General features: G+C 35.7%; 2 protein-coding genes and 1 long non-coding RNA gene across 6 annotated transcripts; 1 reads left to right on the top strand and 2 right to left on the bottom strand.

Moving 5' to 3' along the window:
* Window positions 1-2,249: 2,249 nt before the first annotated feature.
* On the top strand, window positions 2,250-18,530 carry LOC104104218 (uncharacterized). The gene is made up of 9 exons (XM_009612242.3): window positions 2,250-2,656; window positions 8,889-8,973; window positions 9,448-9,506; window positions 9,918-10,044; window positions 15,547-15,695; window positions 16,138-16,245; window positions 16,359-16,478; window positions 17,721-17,894; window positions 18,174-18,530. Exons 2-9 carry the CDS (start codon window positions 8,892-8,894, stop codon window positions 18,273-18,275), a joined length of 921 nt encoding a protein of 306 aa, XP_009610537.1. The 5' UTR covers window positions 2,250-2,656; window positions 8,889-8,891; the 3' UTR covers window positions 18,276-18,530.
* LOC138897906 (uncharacterized) lies at window positions 18,414-18,824 on the bottom strand. The gene is made up of 2 exons (XR_011410742.1): window positions 18,702-18,824; window positions 18,414-18,621 (listed from the first exon to the last, which is right to left on the bottom strand). It is a non-coding gene; the product is annotated as an uncharacterized lncRNA (long non-coding RNA).
* Window positions 18,825-18,876: 52 nt separating this feature from the next.
* LOC104104217 (fatty acid amide hydrolase-like) lies at window positions 18,877-20,632 on the bottom strand. Of its 4 annotated transcripts, none has more exons than XR_004509071.2 (5): window positions 20,289-20,480; window positions 20,114-20,211; window positions 19,975-20,035; window positions 19,293-19,360; window positions 18,877-19,073 (listed from the first exon to the last, which is right to left on the bottom strand). XR_004509071.2 is itself a non-coding variant. In XM_070183921.1 (5 exons), the coding sequence occupies exons 2-4, from the start codon at window positions 20,365-20,367 to the stop codon at window positions 19,988-19,990; spliced, it is 225 nt and encodes a 74-aa protein (XP_070040022.1). In that variant the 5' UTR covers window positions 20,368-20,388; window positions 20,495-20,632; the 3' UTR covers window positions 19,195-19,245; window positions 19,975-19,987. The 4 variants fall into 4 exon arrangements, 3 of the variants coding, with proteins under 3 accessions (XP_033514078.1, XP_070040022.1, XP_070040017.1); XM_070183921.1 differs by lacking the exons at window positions 18,877-19,073; window positions 19,293-19,360 and adding exons at window positions 19,195-19,245; window positions 20,495-20,632 and having other exon boundaries at window positions 20,289-20,388; XM_033658187.2 differs by having other exon boundaries at window positions 18,877-19,360; window positions 20,289-20,479.
* Between the last annotated feature and the right edge of the window lie 5,065 nt (window positions 20,633-25,697).

The raw sequence follows: 25,697 nt of genomic DNA, 5'->3' as shown, positions 1-25,697 counted from the left end.
ATACACACTCATGTGCCAAGAAGTATTACAACTTGCAGTTTAGGCTCGTGCGTTGAGGATCATTATAACTTGCAGTTTAGGCTCGTGCATTAAGGAGTGTTGCAATATACATGGACTCTTCAGCTTCATATTCGGATGAATACTTGCCCCCATTCTCAGCATCCTCTACTTCTATTTCATCATGAGGCTCAAAGCCAGGAAACCTTTGATCTCCACTTGCAGCCATTCTCAATTCCATATCATGTGCACGTGTTGCTAATTCTTCAGATGTGTTGGGCTTTATGCCTTGTAAGATATAACGAAGACTCCAATGCATGCCTTGAATGCATATTTCGATGCTAGAAGTCTCGCTAAGGTGCTAGAAGTCTCGCTAAGGTGATCTTTGTAGTTGAGGCTTAAGCTCCTCCAGCGGTTGATGAAGTCAATAACTGGCTCATCCTTTCCTTGGTGAGTGTTTGTAAGTTCGATCATGCTTATGATGTGTCATTTGCTATAGAAACGATTGAGAAACTCTTTCTCCAACTGCTACCAACTATCAATATAACCAGGTTCAAGATATGTATACTAATCGAATGCATTACCTTTGAGAGAACGAACAAACTATTTGACAATATGATCACCATAAGTCCCAGCATTATTGTATGTCTCAGCGAAATGCGCCACATGTCGCTTTGGATTTCCTTTTCCATCAAATTTTTGAAGCTTAAGAGATTGATATCGAGTAGTCATCTTCAAGTTATCAATCTGTTGTGTGCATGACTTTGCATATGTGAGGGAAGATTTAATTGAAGGATCAATGTTATCTTCAATTGTCTCCATGATGAAGTCTTTCAATTGATCAACATGAATTAGACCTTCTGAAGAAACTTGGATCTCTTTGACCACGATTGTTTGCCTTGCACCGGATTCCTTCCCTTCTTTATCTCCAGAAAGCTCCATAGGTGCTTGAATTGATTTTGCTTATGCTAAGTTCTCGATCTCACTTGCTAACTTTTCGAGGCGAGTATCTTGATCCTACATATACTTGGTCAACTTCTCAAAGTGTTTTGGTCAAATTTGCAAGTTGTTCTTCCATGGTCGAAAATGGTGTTGTATGTCACTGCTTTTAGAAGGGTGTCTCTACGCATTGAACAATTAAATACTAAGATCAAAAGAGTTGAAGCAGTTTAGTCTTTGAAATTTTATCTATACAGTTATTCTAATACCTATGGTTAATTTCACCGAAGGTCATTCAATTAATTTTCTATTTTACAAAAGTCACGTATCTACTTTGTATCATTTAAAGATCACTTAACTTTACCTTTATAACATGAAAGTATTTTTAGTTCAAAACCTATAAAATATCCTACAAAAAACTAACATGACATTAAATTGAATTAAAAAATCTAGTAATAATGCCACGTAAGCTTAAATGGGCCCAATTTGCACCCATTTCCACCTCAACCCGATTTGATCCATAATCCAAATTAGCTTGTTCTTTTTGTATGCTAGTGATACATTTATATATTATGTGGGGTAAATATAGTAGTATTTTAGCTTCACGAGAAATTATAAAATGATCTAAAGATGCAAAAATCGGTTTTGTGCTAGTTCTGTACTCTGTTCATATTCTTTATGAAATCTTGGGAGTGTGAGTACGCAACTTTTTTCCAAAGTATAAATCACTCCTAAAAGACTCAAAAAATAGATTTTTTCAATTATTTTAATTTTTGTAAAAATTCTAAAGATTTCTCCTTTTTTGTTTGCATTTTTAGATTAATTGCATTATTGTGGGGGGGGGGGGGAGGGGCATTTTATATCATAAATAAACTACCAAAAATACTTTTGATTTCATTCATTGCATTCTAATTACATTTTGGGATTTAATTACATTGTTAAATGCATTATTTAAATATTTAAAAATCACAAAAAAATACATTCTTAGGCTAGTTAATTAATTTGATCATTAGTAAATCAGTAGGTAAAATATATAAATAGTTTAGCCGTACAAATTGGATTTAATTAAAATTTGAGTCTAAAGTGGCTAATTGTGCAAATGTCTAATAAAGAAGGAAAAGAAGGAGAAGGGCTGCTAAGCTAAAAGTCAGACTGGGCCATTGTTTTAAGCCCAATCTTTGTCACATTCCGCCCCAACCCAATCCCCGGTCCAGGAATTTGCCTACAAGTTAGTCCAAACGACGTGTTTGGTATAAAAACTACGTCGTCTCTTCTTCATCTCTAACAAAAGCGACCCCTTTCCCCTTCTGGTCAGAGAACAGACCCCCTCCCTAAAATAAAAAAAAAAACCGTAGCCGCACCAATGGAAAATGCTCCCACATCTGCACACATTCATCTCTCTCACTCGTACACATTCCTCCCTTTCACACACGCCTAAGTCTCTAGTAACAGCTGGAAATTACAGTATTCGGATCTGAAATTCAAGGTTACAAAGCTGGTTTCAATCTCAATTCATTTTTTTTTCATTTTTTGGGGGATTTCAGAGTTTAATGGAGCTGTAGAGCTTGTTTCGAGTCTGGAGGTTGATTTGATTTAAACTCAAATCACTGTTTGATTCTATTGTATGTTGCTAAATACGTGGGCTGCTTGTTTGGCTGAGCTCCAGCTTTCATCATTCAGCCTCTCTTTGGTTTTTCCAAGCTAATTATTGCACAGTCAGGTATCCACTAAACTTGTACTTTCGAATTTGTTCTTATAATGAAATCGCAGATGCATTCGTTAGCTTGTTAGTTTCCTGATTTGTCTTTTGTTTGTCTTGTGATTACTCTGTTCTGATAAGATGACTTAATCGTTAATTAGTTAAAGCTTCGCTGTCTAATGAACATAAGTTTATTTATTCAAGTTGTATGAATCTGTGATCCAAAGTAATCGTGATTAATCTCCCCTGAAATCACTTTCATGCTTCTGTGACCTGCTGATTCGTTTGGTAATTAAATCTGGAATTATTTGATGACGAATTCACATGAAGATGTGTAGAGAAACAGCCAAGTCTAGGGGGATAGTTGTAAAGTTGGAAGAAGGATTGATTGTTTGCAAGACATGTGCTGCTAAGCTAATGTGGTTAATAACTTTGCTATCCCCAAAAGAGTTTGTTGTTAATCATTTACTTAGCGTGATGATTTCATGTTTGTAGTCAAAATTTTGTTAGTCACGAACTAGTATCGACGGTGATTACATAATCGTGTTCATCTGTGAATAGGCATCATAATAAACTTTACGGGAACATTCTAAGTTGTTAGGTGTTGTTTCTCATTTATTTTGGACCTGGTAACTAGTTAGGTAACGCCCACGCGAGGTTGAATTAAATAAAATTTGGGCATGTTATTATGATAGCCCAACACGTTCTTGATAATACATGTCATTTTATTAGTCTAGTGGGTAACTTTTTGTTGACAATGTCAAAAGGATGAAACTTTAAGGTATAACTAGTGATTTGATAACAATGGTCAAAGTCACTCCTTTTCCATAAATAAGATAAAGTTCCATAATTCTAGATTTGTTACAATTACTCTCAAACTTAGTAAAATAAATATTTTAACATTTGTAGTTTGCTTTAGGCGCGATTAATAAATCATCGTGACTATGGGTACGGTTCCGTGGCATAGTCATGATACATAAATCCCAATTCGAGTGCGTGTTTTACGCGACTTGATCACAATTTCAAATAATAATAATAATAATAATAATAAACATGTTGTAAATCGCGGGTGTGTTTCACGTGGCGCAGTTTGCAATGTGTACCAAAATAGTAAGTGTACGACATCGTAACTTGTTCAAAGTAATTCCATAAATACTAAAAAGTGCTTAAATGTTTAATTAAAAGCGGTAGAAGATAAAATGCACAATAGGTTTTAAACATGTAATAATTTAGATAATTAAGCTAGGTATTAATTGTTAAGCGACCGTGCTAAAACCACGGAACTCGTGAGTGCCTCACACCTTCTCCCAGGTTAACAGAATTCCTTACCTGGTCTTTTGTATTCACGTACCATAAATCTAGTCAATTTTCCTCGATTTGAGATTTTAAAATGAACCGGTGACTTGGGACACCATAATAATTATCCCAAGTGGCGACTCTAAATTAAATAAATAATCCCATTTCGAATAATATAACTTTAATTGGAAAAACTCCATATCCCGCGGGAGGTGTGACAGGGAGCTTGGTGGCATTAAGATTATTATATAGAAAACAAAGGAAGATTTTTTTAAGCATAAAATAATTGTTCAAGTCTGCTCCTTCTGATTGCGATAATATTAATAAACCATTTGGATTATGGGTCAACACGGGTTGAGGTGGAAATGAGTCCAAGTTGGTTATAATTTTTTAATGTTAGCTTTTTTTTATGTTACCATTATCAAAAAAAAATGTTAGCTTTTTCTTAGGATGTTTTATAGATTTTTAACCATAATGACTTTTAAGTTGCAAAGGTAAAGTTACGTGGCTTTTAAGTGATAAAAAATAGAGTTGTAGTTGGATGACAGAGTTTCAGCTAAACCAAAGACCTTTCATTTTCTAATCTTTTAATTTTCCAAAATCAAGAGGGCCACAACACAAAAAACAATTGTTTAAAATATGTGCACTAAACAAATCCCATTATATTTAAAAAGGTAGAAAATCTTGATAAATGCTGAACGAAATCTTCAAGTTGTGTGCCCATTCGAACGTCTTATATTTAAGTAGATACGCATCATCAAACACAAGCTTCCAAAATACGATAACTACGTTTACCAAATATGGATGGTGTGCATAAAATTTAATTGTGACTTGACCCCTCACTTCTCTATTAAGCCAAAAGAGCCGCAAGTGATTTTCATCTTTTCTGGATATTCCAAGGAAAACGTTATCACCCCATTGCCTACCAAAAATAATATGAAAATGGTCAAAGTTATAGTATAGAAGAAATGTATATTTTTGTAACATGAAATATAAGAGCCTAATGCATGCTATTGGTTAGTATATTTCTACTATTTCATCATGGGACCGAATAATTTTTGGCATATGCTTCATTGCTTTGGACATATCATTCCATTGCTAAATAATACTTAAGTGTTATTTTAATTAGTAAATTGCACTTAACTCTGTTGCTCTTTGGAGTGGAAAACTAATTATAATTATACTCCTCCATCTTCTCAGTAAAATATAGACTACTTTTCTTATACTTTCATCCTTTCTATTTTACCTGACACTTTCTTTTAGTTTGTCCCAAAAAAGTAAGTGTCACTTTATGCATTTGGATTCATTCTCATTTTACCTTTATTCACATGATTTATTGGGATCCTCTTAATATGAAAGTTCACCATTTTATTTGTGGATAAAGAAATATGAAAAAACACATGTAGAATTCTCACTAGTTGTTTCTCATTTAATTGTTGGTAGTAGGACAATTTTGGTAGTTTGTGTATGAAAAGTTTTTATTTATTTCTTAAACTTCATGTCTAGTCAAACACTGAACATAAAATGTGACAAATGGAATAATTTGGGTTATTTTGAAAATTCTAAGACATCAGAATTAAATTCACGTCAACCATTTTAAGATGTACTATTCTTATTTTTGGTTCTCATGACTTTCAAAGAAATTTATATAATTAGACTAGTAAATACGCATATATTGACATTCATATAACAACAATAAAATCTTTTACAATTTACTGACTAGAAATTGAAGTTGAAAGAAATTTGAGGAGAAAAAGAGTTATAGCACTAGAATTCAAATGAAAATTAATGAGTAAAAAAAGGTTTACGAAAATTATAGTGACGCTGGCATTATCTTCATTTCTTTCGCTACAACATTATGCATATATAGCTATAAAATATATTGTAGCTAAATATAAAAACTTTCATAGCTAAATACTGTAACCACAATTTTCCCCCCGTAGCATTCGTAGCAAGAAGTGGCGTAACTAAAAGTTAGCTACAAACTTTACATGATCCATGACATAGGATTAATACTTATTGCTATGAAAATTTTCTGAGTTCTACCTGTGATAATAATACATTCTTTCCACGAAAAAGATGATTATAGCAATAATTTTATTCTTTTGCCACGACAAATAAAATTTATAGCTATCTTTATTTTGTAGCTACAAAGTGTTGTATTTTAGCATAAGATTTAATTTGTTTGCCACGTAAATTTGAATTTTGTGGCTATTTCTATAGCTTAGTTTCGTAGCAATAGTACTTTGTATTCAGCTACGGATAAAAAATTTAGTGCAATGAATTAAAGTATTTGCCACAAATATTTTCTTATTATAGCTAAAAATCCAATATTTTCTTATTGTAGCTAAAAATCCATACTTTTAGCCATGAAATATATCTTACTATAGCAAAATATTTTCTTTATTTGCTACGAAAAGTAAAAATATGTAGCCATGTTCGTGATACGTGGCAATTATGGATATACATGTTTAGCTACAAATTCAAAAATACATAGCTAAAATTTCATACTTTTTTGCCATAAAGCATAAAATTGTTGCAAAAGATTTTCTTCATTTGCTATAAAAATAAAAATGTATAGCCATATTCATATTATGTGGCAATTGTATATATGTTTTGCTACGATTAAAAATTTTCTTAGCTACTAATTGAAAATTTTTCCTCGAATACTGTTAGCCACAATAATTCATATAATGTAGGCAAGAATCTATTTTTGGCATGAAATGTACCTTCAATTATAATTATTTAATAAATGCAATATTAAAAAAACTTAATAAATGTTCAACAATATCATTCAAAATAGTGGAATATTATTTTATTCAAATAACAATAAGCTTTTACAAGAGAATTAATAATTATTTGTGTCCCCGACCGTCAATCTTGATGCTTCCATCATGCACTACTCCACAAGCTGCAATAACAATTAAAAAATATATAAGAAAATAGTACATCAAAGTGTTTTTGTTGAAAAAAATAAACTTTACTTGTTAATAATAATAAAGTTTTGTAAGGAAAATATAAAAAGATATTAGTAAGCAGTATAATAAGTTACTTACGATTTGATTTGCATCATTTGGCTGTCTACTTTGAGTTGCAAGAATTATTTGGAATTTTTTTCCATCGTTTTTCCATCTCCGCTAGCTTATTATCAGTTTTTTTCTTAATTTCTTCAACTTCCCTTTTTAACTTCTTCCACACGCCCATTTGCTTCTTTTTCTGGTCAATTCGACTTGCTTTACAAGTTGTATCTTTGTCGGTCTACCCATTGATATTCTTTCCGGAGACATATACTCGAAGATACCCATTTTTTCTGCCCCAAGTACTTTTTTAAAGATATCATCATCAACAACAATAACCCAGTGAGTTCCCACAAGTGGGATCTGGGGGTAGAGTGTACGCAGACCTTACCCCTCCCCCGGAGGGTAGAGAGGTTGTTTCCGAAAGACCTTGGCTCAAGAAAACAAAGAGAGACAAGAGAGAGACAAAATGTTAGTACCATTAACAGAACTATATGAGCAATAACAACGACATAAGAACCACAAAATAGATGAGAAATAACAACAAAAATAAGTGAATAAAGCCCGATACTTAAAAAAACGAAAGAATAATGTGGATACAACAATAATCGGTAGCAGCCTAGGACCCAACCTTATCAGACCAGCCTCCCCTACGGATGAACCTTATCAGCTACCTCCTATTCTAATACCCTAATGCTTGACCTCCACACCTTCATATCAAGGGCCATGTCCTCGGAAATCTGAAGCCACGCCATGTCCTGCCTGATCACTTCTCCCAAATACTTCTTAGGTCGCCCTCTCCCTCTTCTTGAACCCGCCAAGGCCAACCGCTCACACCTGACCGGGGCATCTGGGCTTCTCCTTCGCACGTGCCCGAACCATCTAAGCCTCGCTTCCCGCATCTTGTCATCCATAGGGGCCACACCCACCTTTTCCCGAATATCTTCATTCCTAATCTTATCCATCCTGGCGTGCCCGCACATCCATCTCAACATCCTCATCTCAACGCCGGTGGTTCGGGCATTTGTACACGGAAGAAGCCCAAATACACCGGTGAGGAGGTGTGAGCGGCTGGCTTTGGAAGGCACGAGAAGAGGCCGGGGGCGCCCTAACAAGTATTGGGGAGAGGTGATCAGGCAGGACATGACGACACTTCAAATTTCCGAAGATATGACCCTTGATAGGAAGCTGTGGAGGTCGAGTATTAGGGTTTTAGGGTAGGGTCGTAACTATGTGAGGCTAGTCTGATAGTATTTTTGTCTTAGACTGCTAGTGGTTAATGTTGTGTTCTCACTCTTTTGTTTTATAGTGCCGCGTCTATTTGCTGGTTATTGTTTTCATTTATTTTCTGATTTTTATGATACTGTTATTATTCCTTTGGTTTCTGTGGATGGTACTGATATATTATCTCTTTTCGTCTTCTTGAACCGAGAGTCTTTCGGAAACAACCTCTCTACCCTCTCGGGGTAGGGGTAAGGTCTGCATACACACTACCCTTTTCAGACCCCACTAGTGGAATTTTATTGGGTTGTAGTTATATGTGATTAATTAGTTTAATGTAAACAATGCTGAGTAATCATTTCATTTTTGACTTGCTGACCTAGTTGCTATAGTTAGAAAAATACACTAAAAACTTTTTCGGGGAAGAAAATAGAAGAGGTTAACAAACAAAATATACAACTTTAGCAACCAAATATATATTTTATTTCCACAAAAAAGTTTCAAAATAGGATTAGTTGGGGTTTAGCCGCACCGGGAGCTGCCTTTTGTGAGTTTGCAAATTGTAGTTCATTTCACTGTATGCCTCCTTTTTCTCATATCGATTTTTCCTTTGTAACTCTAAGCTCAATCACTCCATTTACTCTTTTCTCTATCTGCTGAAGTTTAAATATTCGCTGATTAATGTGTAATTAATTCGTTTTGCTTTGTGCTAAATCTAGAGCATGGCTTTGTCCATTTCAAGGAGGCTTTTGCGTTCTCTAAATTCACTTGGTCGCTTGGGTTCTCCACTTTCTGCTTCTGATGGTATTCCTTTTTCACTTCTTCACAAATCCTCTTGTGTTTTTTCAAGATTCTATTGAAAAATCAAATCTTTATTGTAAAATCTAGCTTTAGGTGGATCCAAGATTTAATGGATGCAGAGTAATACACACTCACACACACGCAGACACACTTCACCCACTATATTTTTGTTTACAATGGGCACATGATTAATATAACGATTGTATCTTTTTTATTTTTTTGCAGTTATAAGTATGTATATTTAGTGCAGAGGGCAGTGGTGTGCCTATATCTGCTGTCTTAATGTTGGATCTGTCTGTGTCTTTTTTAGCAGCGGCTGTGCCAAAAATTTTTGAATTACCTTTGCCACTACAAGAGGATTCAAAAGTTAATACACACACAAAAATTGTTTTTATCCCTATTTGTGCAGTACGATTTGCACTATGCTAAAAATCCTAAGATGCATATTATGTTTCCTTTAATAATTTTGTGAAGCAGGGAAGGGTCATATTCTTGGTGTTGATGTGGCTTGTGTGGAATCTTCTGTCTTCAGAAAGGTAAATACTTGTCATTATGAGTTCTTTTTTTCCCTTGTTGCGTACTTATTTCAAAAGAGATGTTATTGATATTCTTTAGAATAGCCTCTTTGTAAGTTTACTGACCGATGTTGTATGAGGTTCTCTTAGCTTAGAGGTGATACTTAATCTTACTGGGCTTGGAAAAATATGAGTTCGATATGAGTAAAGATGAACCAAATACTGAAAACCTCGTAGTATCAATGAGAGTCCTGTTTAGTATATACGACCTTACTTGAACATAATCTGTTCTATAGGCTCGTACCACGATATCCTTGAGTTATAAGGAGACAGGAATCCAAGTCTGGGTTGATGAAGTATGTAAATAGCTTATCAAAAAAGGGAGCCCTGTTTAGTATGTATTGTAAACCTGTTTCTAATTTCTCGATGCAGGACGAATCATTCTTCCTCTCTTGTCGAAGATATTCAACTTCCATCATGACCCCTGATTCCAGTGACGGTTCATTTCCTTCATATCTATTAACTAAGAAATGTGTCTCAACTCCAGAGCGTGAGATAGGTATGGATTTTGACATTTTCATTAATTGCCTAGTGGTCTGTCACTTATGCTAGAAATTTTATTATCCATTGTTGTATATGCTGACCATTAAGGTGTTAATAGTTTAAACCTGCTTGCCGAATGCTTTATTTGGAAATGTTGGCTGTGTTTGAATGCATAGAACTTGATATAACAACAACTACTGCTACTATTGTATATTACAAGCATGGAACATGGTTGGATTGGAAAGCAAAAATGTATTCTTTCTTTTTGATAAGTAAATGAATTGTATTACAATAGGGGAAAACCATGTGCGGAATAGGTAAAATGAAACCTATCTAAAGTAAATTTGTTTTCACAAAAGCGGTCCAATCATCCATTCATGTTTGGTATTGTGAGTTCAACATTAGCATACAAAAAGTTAAACAAATCAGCTTCATTTGCAGAAGGATCTTTCCTTCCATTCGAAAGTTAAGTTTTTCAGTTCTGTTCCCTCCATATGGTCAACATAACTCCCTGGGGAGTCCCTTTCCATGCTGTTCCCCTTCTCTTCTTCCGACACCCAAGCAATGTCTTAAACAAAACTTGGAATTCCCAGTGGACACTGAAAAGATTTAGCAGCAAGTTCCATAACATTGTCACAAACTACGCAATGAATGTGAAAATGGTCATTTCCGCCACTACCTCTCTGCACATAAAGCACAGCCACATGATTCTTTTTCTTTCTTTAAGTTCACAACTGTTAAATTGTCACTCCTGTTAGAGCACACACTTGTCTCTCACTGGTTGTGTAAGGGTTTATAATGTCGTGGACAACTCAACCCATTGCCTCACGATTTTGGGGTTGGATATTCAGATTCTTTGACATGGTATTAGATTCAAATTTTAGTAAGCTCATTTTCTCAACCTTTCTCTATACTATTCTATCGACTGTGGCTTGCTATGGGCTTCTCTCTCTCTTTCAATTCAGCCCATTAAACCCTAACTTTGCTCCAAGCTCATCTTTTAACCTGTTGAACCTACTCACTCTCTTTGCCCAACATAACATCCTCAGGTTTGGCCTATTCGTCAGCTGCTCCCTCTCTACCTTAGGTCCATCCTTCCGTCTTCTTAAAAAAGGGGGAAAACAAGTCTTCAAAAATCCACTTGTAAACCCTAGAGCAAGGTTACATATGCGGGAGGATGTTGTGTTAAAGCATACACTTGGCCATCAATATTGGTTGTTTAAGGGTTAATCTTGAGCCACTCTATCAATTGAATTAAGGTTTGGGGTTCGATGCTCATATTCTTCCACAACTCCAAACAACTCTTATCAACACGAAAAGTTAAATCTTCTTGTGGCCCTAGTACATGTAGAAACTCTGTGCTTTCTATCCTTAACAAACTAGAAAGAAAAATTAATAGAGAAGCTTTCTCCCATCTATGGCGTCCACCTCCAGCAGTCCAATCCCTCCTTTGCAATAATTAAGGAGTATAGAACTGCAAGAATTCTGAAATTATCAAAAAAATGCCTGCAAATATGAAATTCTTAAAGAAGGATGTAAAATGTGGATATTGGAAACTAAAATTAACACTTATAAAAGATATAAATGCTTAAATTGGTGACAAAACATAAAAATAAAACTAACATAAAAAATCACACAATCTTTAAACTTGATTTTCTGCGACACTATATTATGGTCTACATCTGGAACATAATATGTTGGCAAGCTTGAGAGCGTGCTACTAATAAATGCCAATCTGCTCCGCTTATTGAGAAAACTTTTCTACCAACATTCTAGCTTCTTCTCAATTCTCTGAAGTACTGGCTTCTAAACTCCAAGTATGGGAAGCAAAAACTTGTTTTATCTAGTTACTTGGTCTATGTGCTTTGAGAGCTTTAGGATAGGATAATAATATCTATTCCTTTGTATATTCTGCTCACTGGGAAAAAAAATGCTCCACCTAATCTAAAGGAGTGGCAAGCGTCTAACGGCATGGTAATAGCATTATATTTGATCAATCATCTTGTAATTATAAATAGTGTTTAATTTAGTAGCCATATTGAGTGAATAATCCTATTCCAACCATTTTGTGTAGGACCTACTAGTATTATTTTCGTGAGCCCCCTTAGTTTATAAAGAATAGCACAAAGTAGAATGTTATTGGATACCACATTTGGCAGAACATGTATCTTTGGCTTCAATCATGTTTATGTTTTTGGGGAAGTTCCAGCTTTCCTTATTAGCTTTCTAGAGAATGAGTGTTATGTATTTTTAAGTATTTGGCACTAATACAACGCTGCTACACCACAATCCCAAGCATGTTGGGGTCAGCTATTTGGCAGAACAAATTATAAAATATTGTTTAGTGGAATTATAGTTCCTCATATTCCCATGCTTAGAAGCTGAAGGAATTTAATGAAAACAAAGTTAGCTATCATGCTTGTTTTTTCGTTGATCGCCACTTTGCTGGTGTAAAGTATGCTATATTATTCCCCTTTAGATTTAGAAGTAACGAAGAAGTTGTTAGATAGTTATGTGAATATATAAAATTAGTCCTAGTCCCATATGTAATAAGAGTAGGTTATGTATTGTGTATACTTATATATAATTAGTCCTAGTCCTAGTCTCAAGCACAAAGAAGAGAGAAAAACAAAAGCACACCGCTAAAGTTTTTCACAAAACTAGCGAAAGCGTTCTTCAAATTCACGTTAGAAGACTATAAGATGGAAAAAAACCTCACTCACAAGCTCCTCAATCCTACAGGATTGCAAGAAGCGTTGAATAAGCAAAGAAAAGGAAACAAAAGAGTCAATTACGTTTTTGAAGCTAATGCTCAAAGAAACTAATCACTCATCTTTATTTTCAGCATATTGAGCCCTTTAAATAGGCCTTACAATGAGTAACATTGATGAGGTTAAGGAAAACTAATCATAATTAAACTAGAATAAGAATAGAGTTAAGAAAAACCTATTCTAACTAAAATAGGAAAATGAATTCTAGTTGGAATGAAATACCAACTAAAGTTCGACTAGAACTACAAATAAAATCCTACTAAAAGAGAGAATAAGAAATCCTAATCTTGAATTCTAGGCCTTCTTTATCTTGCATCACATAGTGAAGAATATCAATAATATATTTTTTTTCCATGCTTTCTCACATGGTATCAAAGCAACCGTGAGAAATTTATCCCTGTGCATCAATTCCAGCAACTCCAGAAATAGATATTAGTCAATCGGAAGCCCTTTTTCCGACAAAAAGAGGTTTGTCCGCAAGAAGAATATTATCCATCAGTGTTGTGCAAAAAACCAACACCACCACGAAGTATATTAGCCTCCGGTTGAATTTTTCCGGCGAAGTTCCGACGTCCACGCACCGGTGTGAGTCTATTTCTGGACAGATTTTGGCAAAGCCTCTTTTGGTCAGTGTGTTGCCTCTGCAATTCCGGGCCTACCTATATAAGTATCATCAAATTCTAACAACATTAATTTTTTTCCGGCTTGAACAATGCTTTTCCTGTTTTGAACAGTGTTTTCCCAGGTACTTCTTCATTTTTCACTATTTCAAGTGAAGAACTTGATTTCCAGAGGCCGTCTTTCCCTTTCCAACTCCATCTAACTAAGAAAAAAAAGGAGAGTATCCGTCTTAACTTGTTCTACTTTGGCATTCTAAGGTTAACCATACGAGTTTTAGTTATTGAGAAATTGGTTGTAGCGAAATGGGATGCAATACTATGAATAGTTGGATGATTTCTAGATTATATTGAGTTCCTTCAGTACAAAGCATGCAAACAGACATCTTCAGATATAGCTCCCGATGTTCAAACATGTAATAGTGTGACTTGTGCCTCCCAATCTTCATCCTCCGATTCTTGGGTCATTGATTCAGGTGCATCTGATCACATTTATGGTAACTAATCTCTGTTCACTACTATTTCATATTCTCAATCTTTTCCAACAGTCACAATGGCCAACATGTCTCAAACCATGGCAACTGGAATAGGTCAAGCAAGTCCACTTCCTTCTTTACCTTTGAATTCAGTTCTTTATGTTCCCGGTAATCCTTTTAATCTCATAGCCTTGTATGTGGCTTGCGCCGGTTACTTTATGGTCTAAAGCAGTCTCCTCGAACCTGGTTTGGTAAGTTCAAGTGTTCAACATAGTTATCCAAGAGTTTGGCATGACTCGTAGTGAAGCTGATCACTCTGTATTTTATTGGCATTCTGCTTCAAATCTCTGTATTTATCTAGTCGTTTATGTTGACGATAATATTATTATATGCAATGACCCGATGGTATTATTAAGTTGAAGCTCTCTTCCCGCACTTTCAGACTAAGAGTCTGTGCAAGTTAAAGTATTTTGTGGGGTATTGAAGTCGCTCAGTCTAGCTCAGGTCTTTTGATCTCACAACGGAAGTATGCCTTAGGCATTCTGCCAGGACATGGGGATCCGTTCAGTGATTCCGCAAGATATAGGCGGCTGGTTAGTAAATTAAATTACCTCACAGTGACTAGACCTGACATTTCCTTTCCTGTGAGTGTTGTGAGTCAATTTATGAATTCTCCATGTGATAGTCATTGGGATGTAGTTGTCCGCATTTTTCGGTATAAAAAATCAGCTTTAGGCAAAGAATTATTGTTTGAGGATGAGGCCATGAGCAAATCGTTGGATACTCAGATGCTGATTGAGCAAGATCACCTTCTGATAGACGTTCTACGTCTGGATATTGTGTCTTAGTTGGAGGTAATTTGGTGTCTTTGAAGAGCAAGAAACAGAATATGGTTGCTCGGTCTAGTGTGGAAGCAGAATATCGAGCAATGACTATTGCAACATGTGAGCTAATTTAGATCAAACAGTTGCTCAAGGGGTTAAAATTTGGTGAGATTAGCCAGATGAAACTTGTGTGATAATCAAGCTGCTATTCATATTGCATAAAATGCAGTGTTCCATGAGAGAACTTAATACGTTGAGATTGACAAAGTGTCAGAGAAAAGGTACTCTCGGGAGATATTGCTACAAAGTTTGTGAAGTCGAATGATCAACTTGCAGACATTTTTACCGAGTCCCTCACTAGTTCTCGTATTAGTTACATATGTACCAAGCTTGGTACATATGATTTATATGCACCAGCTTGAGGGGGATTATGTATATAATTAGTCCTAGTCCCGTATGTAATAGGAATATGTTATGTATTAGTCCTAGTCCCGTATGTAATAGGAATATATTATATATTGTGTATACTTATAAATAAGGCTCGTTGTAACATAGTTAAGAATATCAATAATATATTTTTCTTTCGTGCTTTCTCACAGTAGTAATAGTTGAAACTGTTTGTTGCTTGCTTTACATTTCGCCTACTATGTGGGAACACTTTCTAGACTCATATGTTGCCCTTTGTAAGGATGATCGCCACATCTTGATTGTACAAAATGGAGTTGGTATTATGTCTGTCTCCTTATAATATACTGAAAACGTACTCTCAGCGGATGAATCTGTATCATCTGACTTTTTGTTACTATCTTTTTTATTACTGTATGTGGTAGGGCTCCATCAGGACCTGGTCATTCCAGTAATGAACTTTCTTAATGAAGACAAAGGTTTTATGTGTTTGGCTGGGGATGTTTTTGATGTCCCAATTAGGAAAGATATTATTCATCGTGTTGTGAGATGGCAGCTAGCAAAACGACAGCAGGTATGTGCACGAATTTTTTGAATCCCAAATTTTGAATTATAGAGAGCATAGATATTGGCAAGCTACTCCTTTTTTACTCTGTTTCCCATGCTTAAGAGCATTTATCATTTTTCATCTTTTATGTCAATTGCTTCTGTGGGAAACAAATAGATTTTTTGGAGGGGGGTATGGGGGAAGAGAATCAGGATAAACATTTTGAGGCATATGAAAATCACAGAAACTCATATGCCCTTGAAAAAATTGCCTTGCTAAAGAAAAATGTTGCAGACGAAAAGTGATCTACTGTGGATCATTTAAATCATCAGGGCCTCCTATTCTCCTACCTGCTTTCTATCTTTATGCTTGTTCCCCTGATTCTACAAGCTTTGCAAATTATAGTTACTTGCCAAGGCAGTAGAGGATTCAAATAGTGTTGTAGACCTTCTCTTGGTGAATGCTGCAGGGAACCCATTCAACTAAAACTATTAGTGAAGTTAGTGGGACTGGTAGAAAACCGTGGAGGCAGAAGGGCACAGGACGAGCGAGGCACGGAACACTGCGTGGTGCTCAGGTAACATTATCTTGCCTTTTTTCTTGTTCAGATTTTCTTGAATTCTTAACAATTTACGATGACTTGATATATCGCTTCAGAAAAATTATAATGGGTTTTCGTGATCAATGCAGTTTCGAGGTGGTGCAACTATGCACGGTCCAAAGCCACGAAGTCACGCAATCCAACTGAATAAGAAGGTCCGGCGCCTAGGATTGAAGATTGCACTATCAGCTCGTGCAGCTGAAGGGAAGGCAAGCCACATCCCCTTCCACGCACACATTATTTTTTGTTTGGGAACTTCTAAAAGAAAGCAAAATAAAATAGAAACTCAAAGAGTAAATGAGGAGTCGTTGAGATGTTGTCATTTTTGAAACCAAACAGCAACGTGAGATCAAAACTTGCTGTCTCATTTCCTTCCTCTCTCTTGGAACTTTTTCCTTTTGGTTATTCTAGAATATACAACAACAACAACAACAACAACCCAGTATAATCCCACTAGTGGGGTCTGGGGAGGGTAGTGTGTACGCAGACCTTACCCCTACCATGATGTAGAGAGGCTGTTTCCAATAGACCCTCGGCATCCTTGCCTCCAAGAACTCCCCACCTTGCTCTTGGGGTGACTCGAACTCACAACCTCTTGGTTGGAAGTGGAGGTTGCCTAGAATATGTTTAATAGAAATAAATGTTTACTTGGATTTAATCTGTTAGTAATATTTACCAAAATTAAAGCAACAAAATAATTTTGAGAAGTGAAAGCAACCCGATAGTTAGCAAGGCTTCATTGATATTTCTTAGATAAAATTGTTTTCCAAATCTATTCATATTTTTCTGGAAATCAAACTCAAAAGTCAAATCCGAATTTACATCTTTGGAAATCAAACCCATTATCTTTTCTACCAAATCCAGATCTATTGCTTTCCAGTCAAATGCCACCTTACTTTGGATGTAGATTGCAAGTCTTGGTTATCATTTCCTGTGATCATATTGGGCAATGAGACGAATACTTGCTTCTTTTGTGTGGCATACTTTGTGCTCTTCATATTAGAAAGTATTTAGATATGCAAAAGAATTTCGATTTCAACCACATTTCTTTCTTTTTTTTGTTGTTGGAGTTCAATGATTTCAATTTATGATTCTTTTTTTATGTTGGAGGACGTACTATGTTTGTTCCTTAGAGCAAGTTCTAGCAGGATTTGGGAGATTTGTTTTCCCAGAGACGACTGCTTTAGTTTATAGTTTCAGATTTTAAAGCTCCCTATTTTTGGAACAATGAACAATAATTTCATGTGAGCTCTTCAAGAGTTGGTCAGTTTTAATCAATCTTGATCAGCCTCCATATTTAACTAGTTTTGGTTTGTTCTAGCGGGGCATATATTATGGTTATTTGTGTTGTGTAATGTGTAACTCCTGCTTTCATTCACAAAATATGATTTAAGCTTTTCTTCTTTTGCATTACTTCATTGATTTAGTTGTGTCAATTGCACTGCATGCAGCTTATGGTTTTTGAGGATTTAGAGATTTCTTCGCACAAAACAAAAAACATAGTGAACTATTTCAACCAATTGGAGAATACCAAGAAGCTTCTGCTGGTGGATGGTGGCCCAATCAGTGAAAAGCTAAAGTTGGCTACTCAAAATTTACATTATGTCAACGTGTTGCCTTCAATTGTAAGTTTCCAATTATATTAGGCATCATCAGTGTGCATATAAGCTTGTGTTTCCACAATGAACTTTGGGCTTGCACTGATGCGATTTTGTTAAAATGACTTTTATAACTTTCTTGATATTGTTATGCATAATTTGCTTTTGCCACAATCCTCAATTATGTAGCTTTTTGTGCCCGCAGTACGGTCGGTTAAAATAGGGAAAGCTACACAAATTATTCGAGTTCATCACTTTAGATGACTGCAAAAAAGCTAATCCTTCATCTTCGTTTTTCCTTGGCAGGGTCTAAATGTGTACAGTATTTTGCTACATGACACGTTAGTCATGTCCCGTGATGCAGTGAATAGGATAGTTGAGAGGATGCATACTCCAATCAATCGCTAAGGGAGCATCTGAGGTTGAAAGGGAATGATCTTTGTTAGTTTTTGTCGCAGAAGACAAAGCATAGAAAATATATGTTCTGCTGTTTTTCTAGTCAATTTAAAAAATTGTAGGTTTAGTTGAATTTCTTATCCTCCACTATTTTCCTTGAAAGTAAAATGCACATATGCATTCCATGCAAGTAATAGAGGTGCTACTTGAGATTTTGTTACATGGCATAAATCCTGATTTAGGATAATAATACACTCCCTTCTAATACACTTCTTGGTAACTCATGACATAGAATGCTATCTCCAACGCCACTGCATCTGCCTTTACCTGGCGAACCTCATAAACCATGTAGAACCACCTGCTCTTTTTTACAGGGAAATATTTTCAGCTAAAAATGGCCGAGATATTCGCAGAGGAAATGGGAAGTTAAACACATACCCTTTGAAGGATGAGAATAGCAATCAATGTCATCCTTGACTGCAATTAAAATCCCATCCAAGATCGACAACGGTATTCCTCCATGATCACATCGGAATAAAACAAAAACAGATGAAAAGAAAAACACTTGAGAGTAATGAGATCTACAGACTTGGCACAGCAATTCAAGATATGCTTTATTTGCAGGAAATTAATATAAATTTTCATATTTTATTTGATGGCATGTGCGTAGATTCTCAGAACAGCCAATTTATGCGCATCAAGAAATTAATAACAAACTGAGTGGAAGCTGCAGCTTGCCTTGTCACCTCCACCTCCTGAGGGCTGCTTATCATTAAGTATCTCTATTGCTGAGATAAAGTGCTCTGCAACCTTTAGCACAATAGAGCTTTTTATTATTCTTGAAGATGACCAAAATAGGAACAATCAATGGAAAGTCACGAATTCTCCTGAACCAGAATTCCAACTGCTACATCATTGATCATAATGTGAAAGACATTTCAACCCGTTTTTTCTTCTAAGCAAACAACACCAGGCTCTGGATCTAAACTCATATATATACTAAATAAGTCAGTAACATTAGAAAAGCACCTTAATAATTCCTGAATTCCAACTTCAACAAAATCATGGAATGCCCACAGTGTTATGCTTCTTTCCAGCTACATGTCAGAAAATCAGCTGAGCATTAGTTTATCAGCAATAATGTCATGCTCAAGGAGTGAAATCTAACTGGTAAAAAGCTTAGCCTCAGATATATAGGATAACTATTAGCTCATGAACTTTTGCTGGCAAGAAATTTATACGATTCACCAACTAATAGAAACAAAGAAGAGAGATAACAAGCAGCACAAAAAGATAGTTAAGCAGTGCCATCTCAATGAAATGACATATTTAAGGGAAAAGGTATCTTCCTACTCCAAGAGAAAACATTGATGTATATTAAACATACAACATACAACATACAACAAGAATTAAGTGTCAATCGCAAGCAAGTTGAGATCAGCTATATAAATCTTCCGTGTCCATGTCACTCCATTTTGAGCCCGTCTCAGTCTAATATTATTAGAAAGCACTAGCACTGGAAGTTATCTCCATTTTCTACCAATATATAAATCTCTAACAAGACCCGAAGCAAATGTACTAGCATGAGTAAAACTTAATCCTAACTAATTGATATTACCTATATAGATGTTTTTAGTCCATTGTGCCCTAGAACTAAAACATACAATATGAATAAACTAATTGAGAGATAAGCAAGAGCTTAATACTGAACCTTGAAGAGGGAACTAGGGAATGAACATGGGCACCTCCGGGATCACGGTTTTCTTGAGAATCTGACAATCAAAAACATCAATTTTAATATCTAAATCTCCCTTTCATACATAGAATCACAAGTGTGCATACAAACAAACCTCAGTCATTCCATTCTTCTGCTTCAGGTGACTGGTAATTAAGGGTGCCTCCATTACTTTAACAAACAACTTGAACCAAAAACCAGTCAAATGTGGAGCTGCAAAATGACACTTTGATCATAACCAAGAAACTCTATTTAAGGGACGAAAATGAAGAAAAAGATGAAAAGCAAACCTTCAAATTTTTCCGGCACATATTTCACTACGGTGAGGTCTACTTCATTAACCGGCACCATTACTTGCTTTTTCCCCATTTATCTGTCGAATTGTTTGAACTGAACAAAAACATAAGAAATTATCAAAAGAATAAAATTGATTGACACTTGGTATTTTTAGGATTGTATACTTCACTTATAGATAGATAAATCATCTTACACTTACTTCACAGGAAGTCACAAACAACGACTTTTTCTGCCTAAGACCAATAGCAATGAAAACCATTGGAAAGTCCACAATGATTTCCTAATTTTTCATCCTGACAGCGACAGTTACCTGTTGACTTTAAATGTTACAGACTAATCTAAGAATTCTCATGGGATTCTATTTTCGTACTTTGTCTTAGTAGGAACTTAGAAATGGTCTCAACAACCAACTACTTTCAATTCCAGCAAATTACAAATAACGATATTGAAAATGGATGCTCTTGACTTTTTCGACTCTTGCTTGTCCGGTAAATACTTAGGGCTCGTTTGGTACGAGTAATAAAGAATAATTAATCTCGGGATTAAATTTAAGAAGAATTTATTCTATGTTTGGTTGGGAGAAAATTACAGTATAATTAATCTTGGGATTATGTCTTCCGGAATTGTAGTATTTTTTAATCTCCATAGAAAGGTGGAATAACTAATCCGAATTAACTAATCTCGGGATAATTAATCTTGGGATAACTTCTTTCCAACGAAACCGCCATTAAGGTCAAAAGTATCCTATTTTGACAGTTAAAATTAAAGTTATGCTCATGAATCAATAGGGGTCAAAAATTCAATAATAGCACCAGAAGTGTCCTATTTGTGCAAATCTCCCTTTCAATTTAGTTCATTTGGAACAATAATCTCACACATTGTTGCGTTTTGGGCTCCTTGGACGTATCTGGATTTTTGTGTGATGTTGGGCCGGGATCCTTCACCCTTAGGTCAGAGTCATAAGCAAGCCCATTACTCTAGAACTAATCCCAAATTCCCAATTTAGAAATGTTCTTTCTGCTAGGGGTGCAATATTTCCAGAAGTAGGTCAATTCTAAATGTTTACATATGTATCATTTTCCTAAGTTTAGGTCACATCTCCGGTTGTTATGTATCCCCCCCCCCCAAAAAAAAAAGGCGAAATACATAGTTTACCCATCCACCTTGCACTCAAATCCCTATTACACACTTGTTGACCATGGGCTTAACGTTACACACCAAACCTTTCAAAAGTGTGTCAATGACACACTACTTTTGACCAGCCTTTCGGACACGTGAAACACGAAGAGTGCGGCACATGAAAAGTTAATTTCTGCCTCACCTGACAAATTACAACGGCTAATTATTGGAATGGGGCCTATTTTCTTAACCCTAACGCCCACTTCTTCTTCTTCTCCTTATATTTAAATCTATTTGGCAACTATTTTCAGAAAAATCCAATCCCTATCTTCACCTTCCACATCTAATATTTTCAAGCTCGTTATATTTATTAAATTAAAGTGCAATTCATAAGGTAAAATAACTATTCTTCTGTCAATTCTCGTATTGGGGTTCATATTGAATGGAGAATTAGGGTCCATTTTGTCGATGTGGAGATGCAGCTGATCTAGTAATTTTATGGAGCACAGACAACCCTGGTCGTCGATTCTACGGCTACAAAAATTACGAGGTAAGCTTAGATTATTATAATCGTAAGCTTAGATTGTTATAATCGTTATTTCAAGATTTTATAAGCTTCATTTTAATTGGTTTTTGAATTTGGAGAAAGATAAGAAAACTGGGTGTAAGTATTTCGCATGGTTTGATCGCCCGACTCATGAACACTTGAAGCCAGTGATTTTGGGTCTGCTTAAGAAGAAGAAGCAGGTATCCAGAAAACAAAGGAATTGGAGGAGACCTTTTTTTTCTTCTTCTGATTTTAGGATTAATCATCCTTAAGGCCATTGTATTTGGTAGTTCCGAGCACTGCTATATAGTGTAATGATATTCCCCGGTATTGGATGTTCATGTATTCGGCTGATTGAAGTTGTTGTTGTCTAAGAGGGTTATTCCCTATTTTATTAGAGATTTATTCAAGCCTTGTGTTATGTTCTTATTTAGCTCATTGAAGTTATTGGTCTTCTCTTGTGTTATGTTCCTATTTAGCTCATTGAAGTTGTTGGTCTTCTCTTGTGTTATGTTCCTATTTAGCTTTGGTAACCAAACATGGGTAATGCAGTTTTTGTATAACCAAAGTATACCAGTATAAAAAGAAAACCTAAATATACTTCATTCCACAGAACATACCACTTTACAAAATATAGCACCTGGTTGTCCATAGCAACACTTTACAAAATATTGCACTTGGTTGTCCATAGCAACAATTTACAAAATATAATACTTTGTTGTCCATAACAACACTTAACAAAACATAAAGCTTAAACTATAACCAAAGTCTTCATTTCTTTTTCTGCTTCTTCGTTGGTTGAGATGATGAACTAGCTTGACTAAGATTATGTTGTGATGTTGTAGCTCTTTGAAGTTGTCTTGTGCTTATGGCTTTTTTGTCCATCCACCTCAAGCCGGGACTTCTTGGTTGGTAAGCACATTCCTCCCATGAAGCTGTAGACCTCTTAGTCTTAGTTCCGGTGCTAATGACCCTTGAATTTTGTCCTCCACTCTGCCAAAGTACAGTATATTTAGTTACAACACATTCAATAAAAGGAAGATACATTACTTATAGCTTTAGTTTGTTCACTTATAGTAAAATAAGTGAACCCATTGCTTGCTTGAAACAACCTAATTCCACTCCGTCTACCTCTTCCAACCCCTCTACCTCTTGCAGAAACTCCTCTACCTCTTGCTGATTGTGAACTAGATGTTGTAGTAGTACTAGTTCCGCCTCCACTTCCTCTTCCTCTACCCCTTCCAACAGCAGATGAAGGTGTACTAGTTGGTATAGCATTTCCAATAGCAATTTTTTTACTGGGGCATCCCCTTTTTATTGTGACCACACACACCACAGAGGGAACAAGTCATTTCCATACCTCTCCTTGAAAGCTTCCCAGATTTTGGATGTTCAATTTCTTCTTTTTTCCTTTTTTTTGTCTGCCAGGTATCTTTCTAATAGGGGAGGTTCAATAGGGGATGTCCTGAAGATGGTCGTTGTATCTTACACGGCACAGGCTGGATAAATGTTGAATAAACCTTCAAGTAAGTGAACTTACGATACCAATGTGCAATGTGGTAAATAGGTTCCATGTCCTTGAAATGCATGCTAGCAATTGCATGACAACAAGGGATACCTTTTAACTGCCAAGCTTTGAAACTACATGTCATATTCACTAAGGATACCACATACTTGTACTTAGGATCTTCAATCTCATAGCATGTTTCACCATTCCATCTTGGAGTACACTTCATAAACTTTGCTAAATTATTCTGGTAAACCTTCATTGCAATTGAGGAGATATCACATATCCATGTCTCACAGAACTCCCTCATCTTACATATTCTAATCATCAGCTTAATTCTAATTTCCAATAACATCGTGATAATTGTCTTGTGTCTCTCAGCCAGAATCCAGGAATTGAAAGTCTCATACATATTGTTGTCAATAATATCACATTTTCTATCACAATTGAAATAAGCTCTGCACCAGGTTTCTTTTCTGTAGTGGAGTAAGCTCTCACATATGACATCCCCAAGCTTGTCTAGCATATCAAGTTGGTCATTCAATCACCTTGGTCTTCTGCTTTCACCACACATGTACTCCCAGTATTGGTCTGCAAAATCATATCTCTATAGTCATAGAGACTTTTGAACTCTTGATGCACATCATCAATGATTTCTTTCAGTATCTTAGCTCTAGCCCTATGGGCAGTTTATCTCCCTACATAGAGGTCCAGTTCTTGCTTTATCAATTTTCTCAACTCCCAAACTTTCATATATGGTTGTTATATAATTCTGCTCGTATCTTTTTGCAAGATATCTTGAATTACACAATTTGTTCTTGTTGGTTATATAACACTTGTGCACTGGATTATATTTTTTCACCTTAAAATTATTGGATCTGTCGTCTTTACTAGCTCTAGAAGCCATCCACATTTAGGTACCATGCATTTTACCCTCACCTTATATAGCTCATTTATGTACTTCTCAATCTGCACCCTTTTTTGAATTGCGTATTTGGTAACTGCTTCCCTAAACCCATCAACATTTTCTAATATCAATAATAACTCCCAAGTAATTTTCTTGGCAGTAGGATCAAAGATCAATCTCTTCTTTTTCTTTTTTTCCCTCCATTTTCCTATTATGTTCTTCACCATCTTCACCTTACATATGTGAAGCAAAGCTTTCAACATCTGAAGAACCAAAGTATGGCTCATCAGTCCCAATTAGACCTTCATACCTATTTTGCTTACTACCTATACGCATCTCATCAAACCCAATGTCTACACCTACTTTATCTATGTTTATATCACCCCTCCCTTTAGGCATTTCACTTCTTTTTCTCCTGCTTCTCTTCACCTACTCTCTACTTTCACCAAACTCCTCATGGATATCAGATTGGAGGTCATTGTCATCAGGAATATTCAAGTCAACTTCATCAGAACTATCAGAAGTTCAGTCTATGTCTACTTCTCCTTCATTCCCAGCAGCATCAGAAGCAGCAACATCAGAAGCATTTCCATCAGAAGCTGCAGAACTGTCTGAAGTTCAGTGTATGTCATCAGAATCTTCATCATCTACCTTTTCAACCTCTTTAGGCCTTTTTTCAGAAGCCTTACTACTACTCACATCTTCCTCTTTTTCAATAGGGTCATGTACTGATAAAGGTGCAGCATGAGTCACATATATTTTTAGTGTATCCCCATCCTCTAACTGATTGCAAAATATCTAAAATGTCCTTATCAGTCAATACATTTACTAGTTTGTCAATCCTATCCATCGGGCATATATACAGCTCAACCACGTTAGTTAGTCTCATCTCCTTAGTGTAATCCATAAGCTCAAAAGAACAAAATCCTATCTACATCCACGTCTAAAGTCAAGGATTGACTGCTCCCTCCCCCCCCCCCCATATCTACTAAAAGGACTAATAATTAACTCACCCCCATGATACCACTGTAAAGTAATAATTTTAAAGGACATCATCCCTAATACAAGCAGACAACAAGTTTCAATTTCACATGCAAACAAAGAATAAAGAAATCAAAACGGACAATAAAGAAAGATTTAACGCAATAAAGAAAGAAAAAGACGACACAAGCTCAAAAACACCAGGTTTCAGTAGACAATGATAAGAGATTCTCCATAAAGATGTCTTAAAGCCTTAAAAATACTCTTGACGAAATACCTAAATAAACCCTAACTATTTCGACCCACACATCTAAATCAAAATGATTGAACAACATAAAATG

The sequence above is a fragment of the Nicotiana tomentosiformis genome, chromosome 1 (assembly GCF_000390325.3).
Source record: "Nicotiana tomentosiformis chromosome 1, ASM39032v3, whole genome shotgun sequence".
In the NCBI taxonomy this organism is placed as follows: Eukaryota; Viridiplantae; Streptophyta; class Magnoliopsida; order Solanales; family Solanaceae; genus Nicotiana; species Nicotiana tomentosiformis.
Note: the sequence above shows the minus strand (reverse complement) of the source record. Positions and strands in the feature narration are given on the sequence as shown.

Excerpts from the sequence above, each read along its gene's own strand:
- LOC104104218 (XM_009612242.3), top strand. The coding sequence starts at position 8,892 with ATGGCTTTGTCCATTTCAAGGAGGCTTTTGCGTTCTCTAAATTCACTT. Across the intron at positions 8,974-9,447 it reads TCCACTTTCTGCTTCTGATG|GGAAGGGTCATATTCTTGGT; the intron begins GTATTCCTTTTT and ends TTTGTGAAGCAG. Across the intron at positions 9,507-9,917 it reads AATCTTCTGTCTTCAGAAAG|GACGAATCATTCTTCCTCTC; the intron begins GTAAATACTTGT and ends TTCTCGATGCAG.
- LOC104104217 (XM_070183921.1), bottom strand. The coding sequence starts at position 20,367 with ATGGGGAAAAAGCAAGTAATGGTGCCGGTTAATGAAGTAGACCTCACC. Across the intron at positions 20,212-20,288 it reads TGTGCCGGAAAAATTTGAAG|CTCCACATTTGACTGGTTTT; the intron begins GTTTGCTTTTCA and ends GTCATTTTGCAG. Across the intron at positions 20,036-20,113 it reads AGAAGAATGGAATGACTGAG|ATTCTCAAGAAAACCGTGAT; the intron begins GTTTGTTTGTAT and ends TTTGATTGTCAG.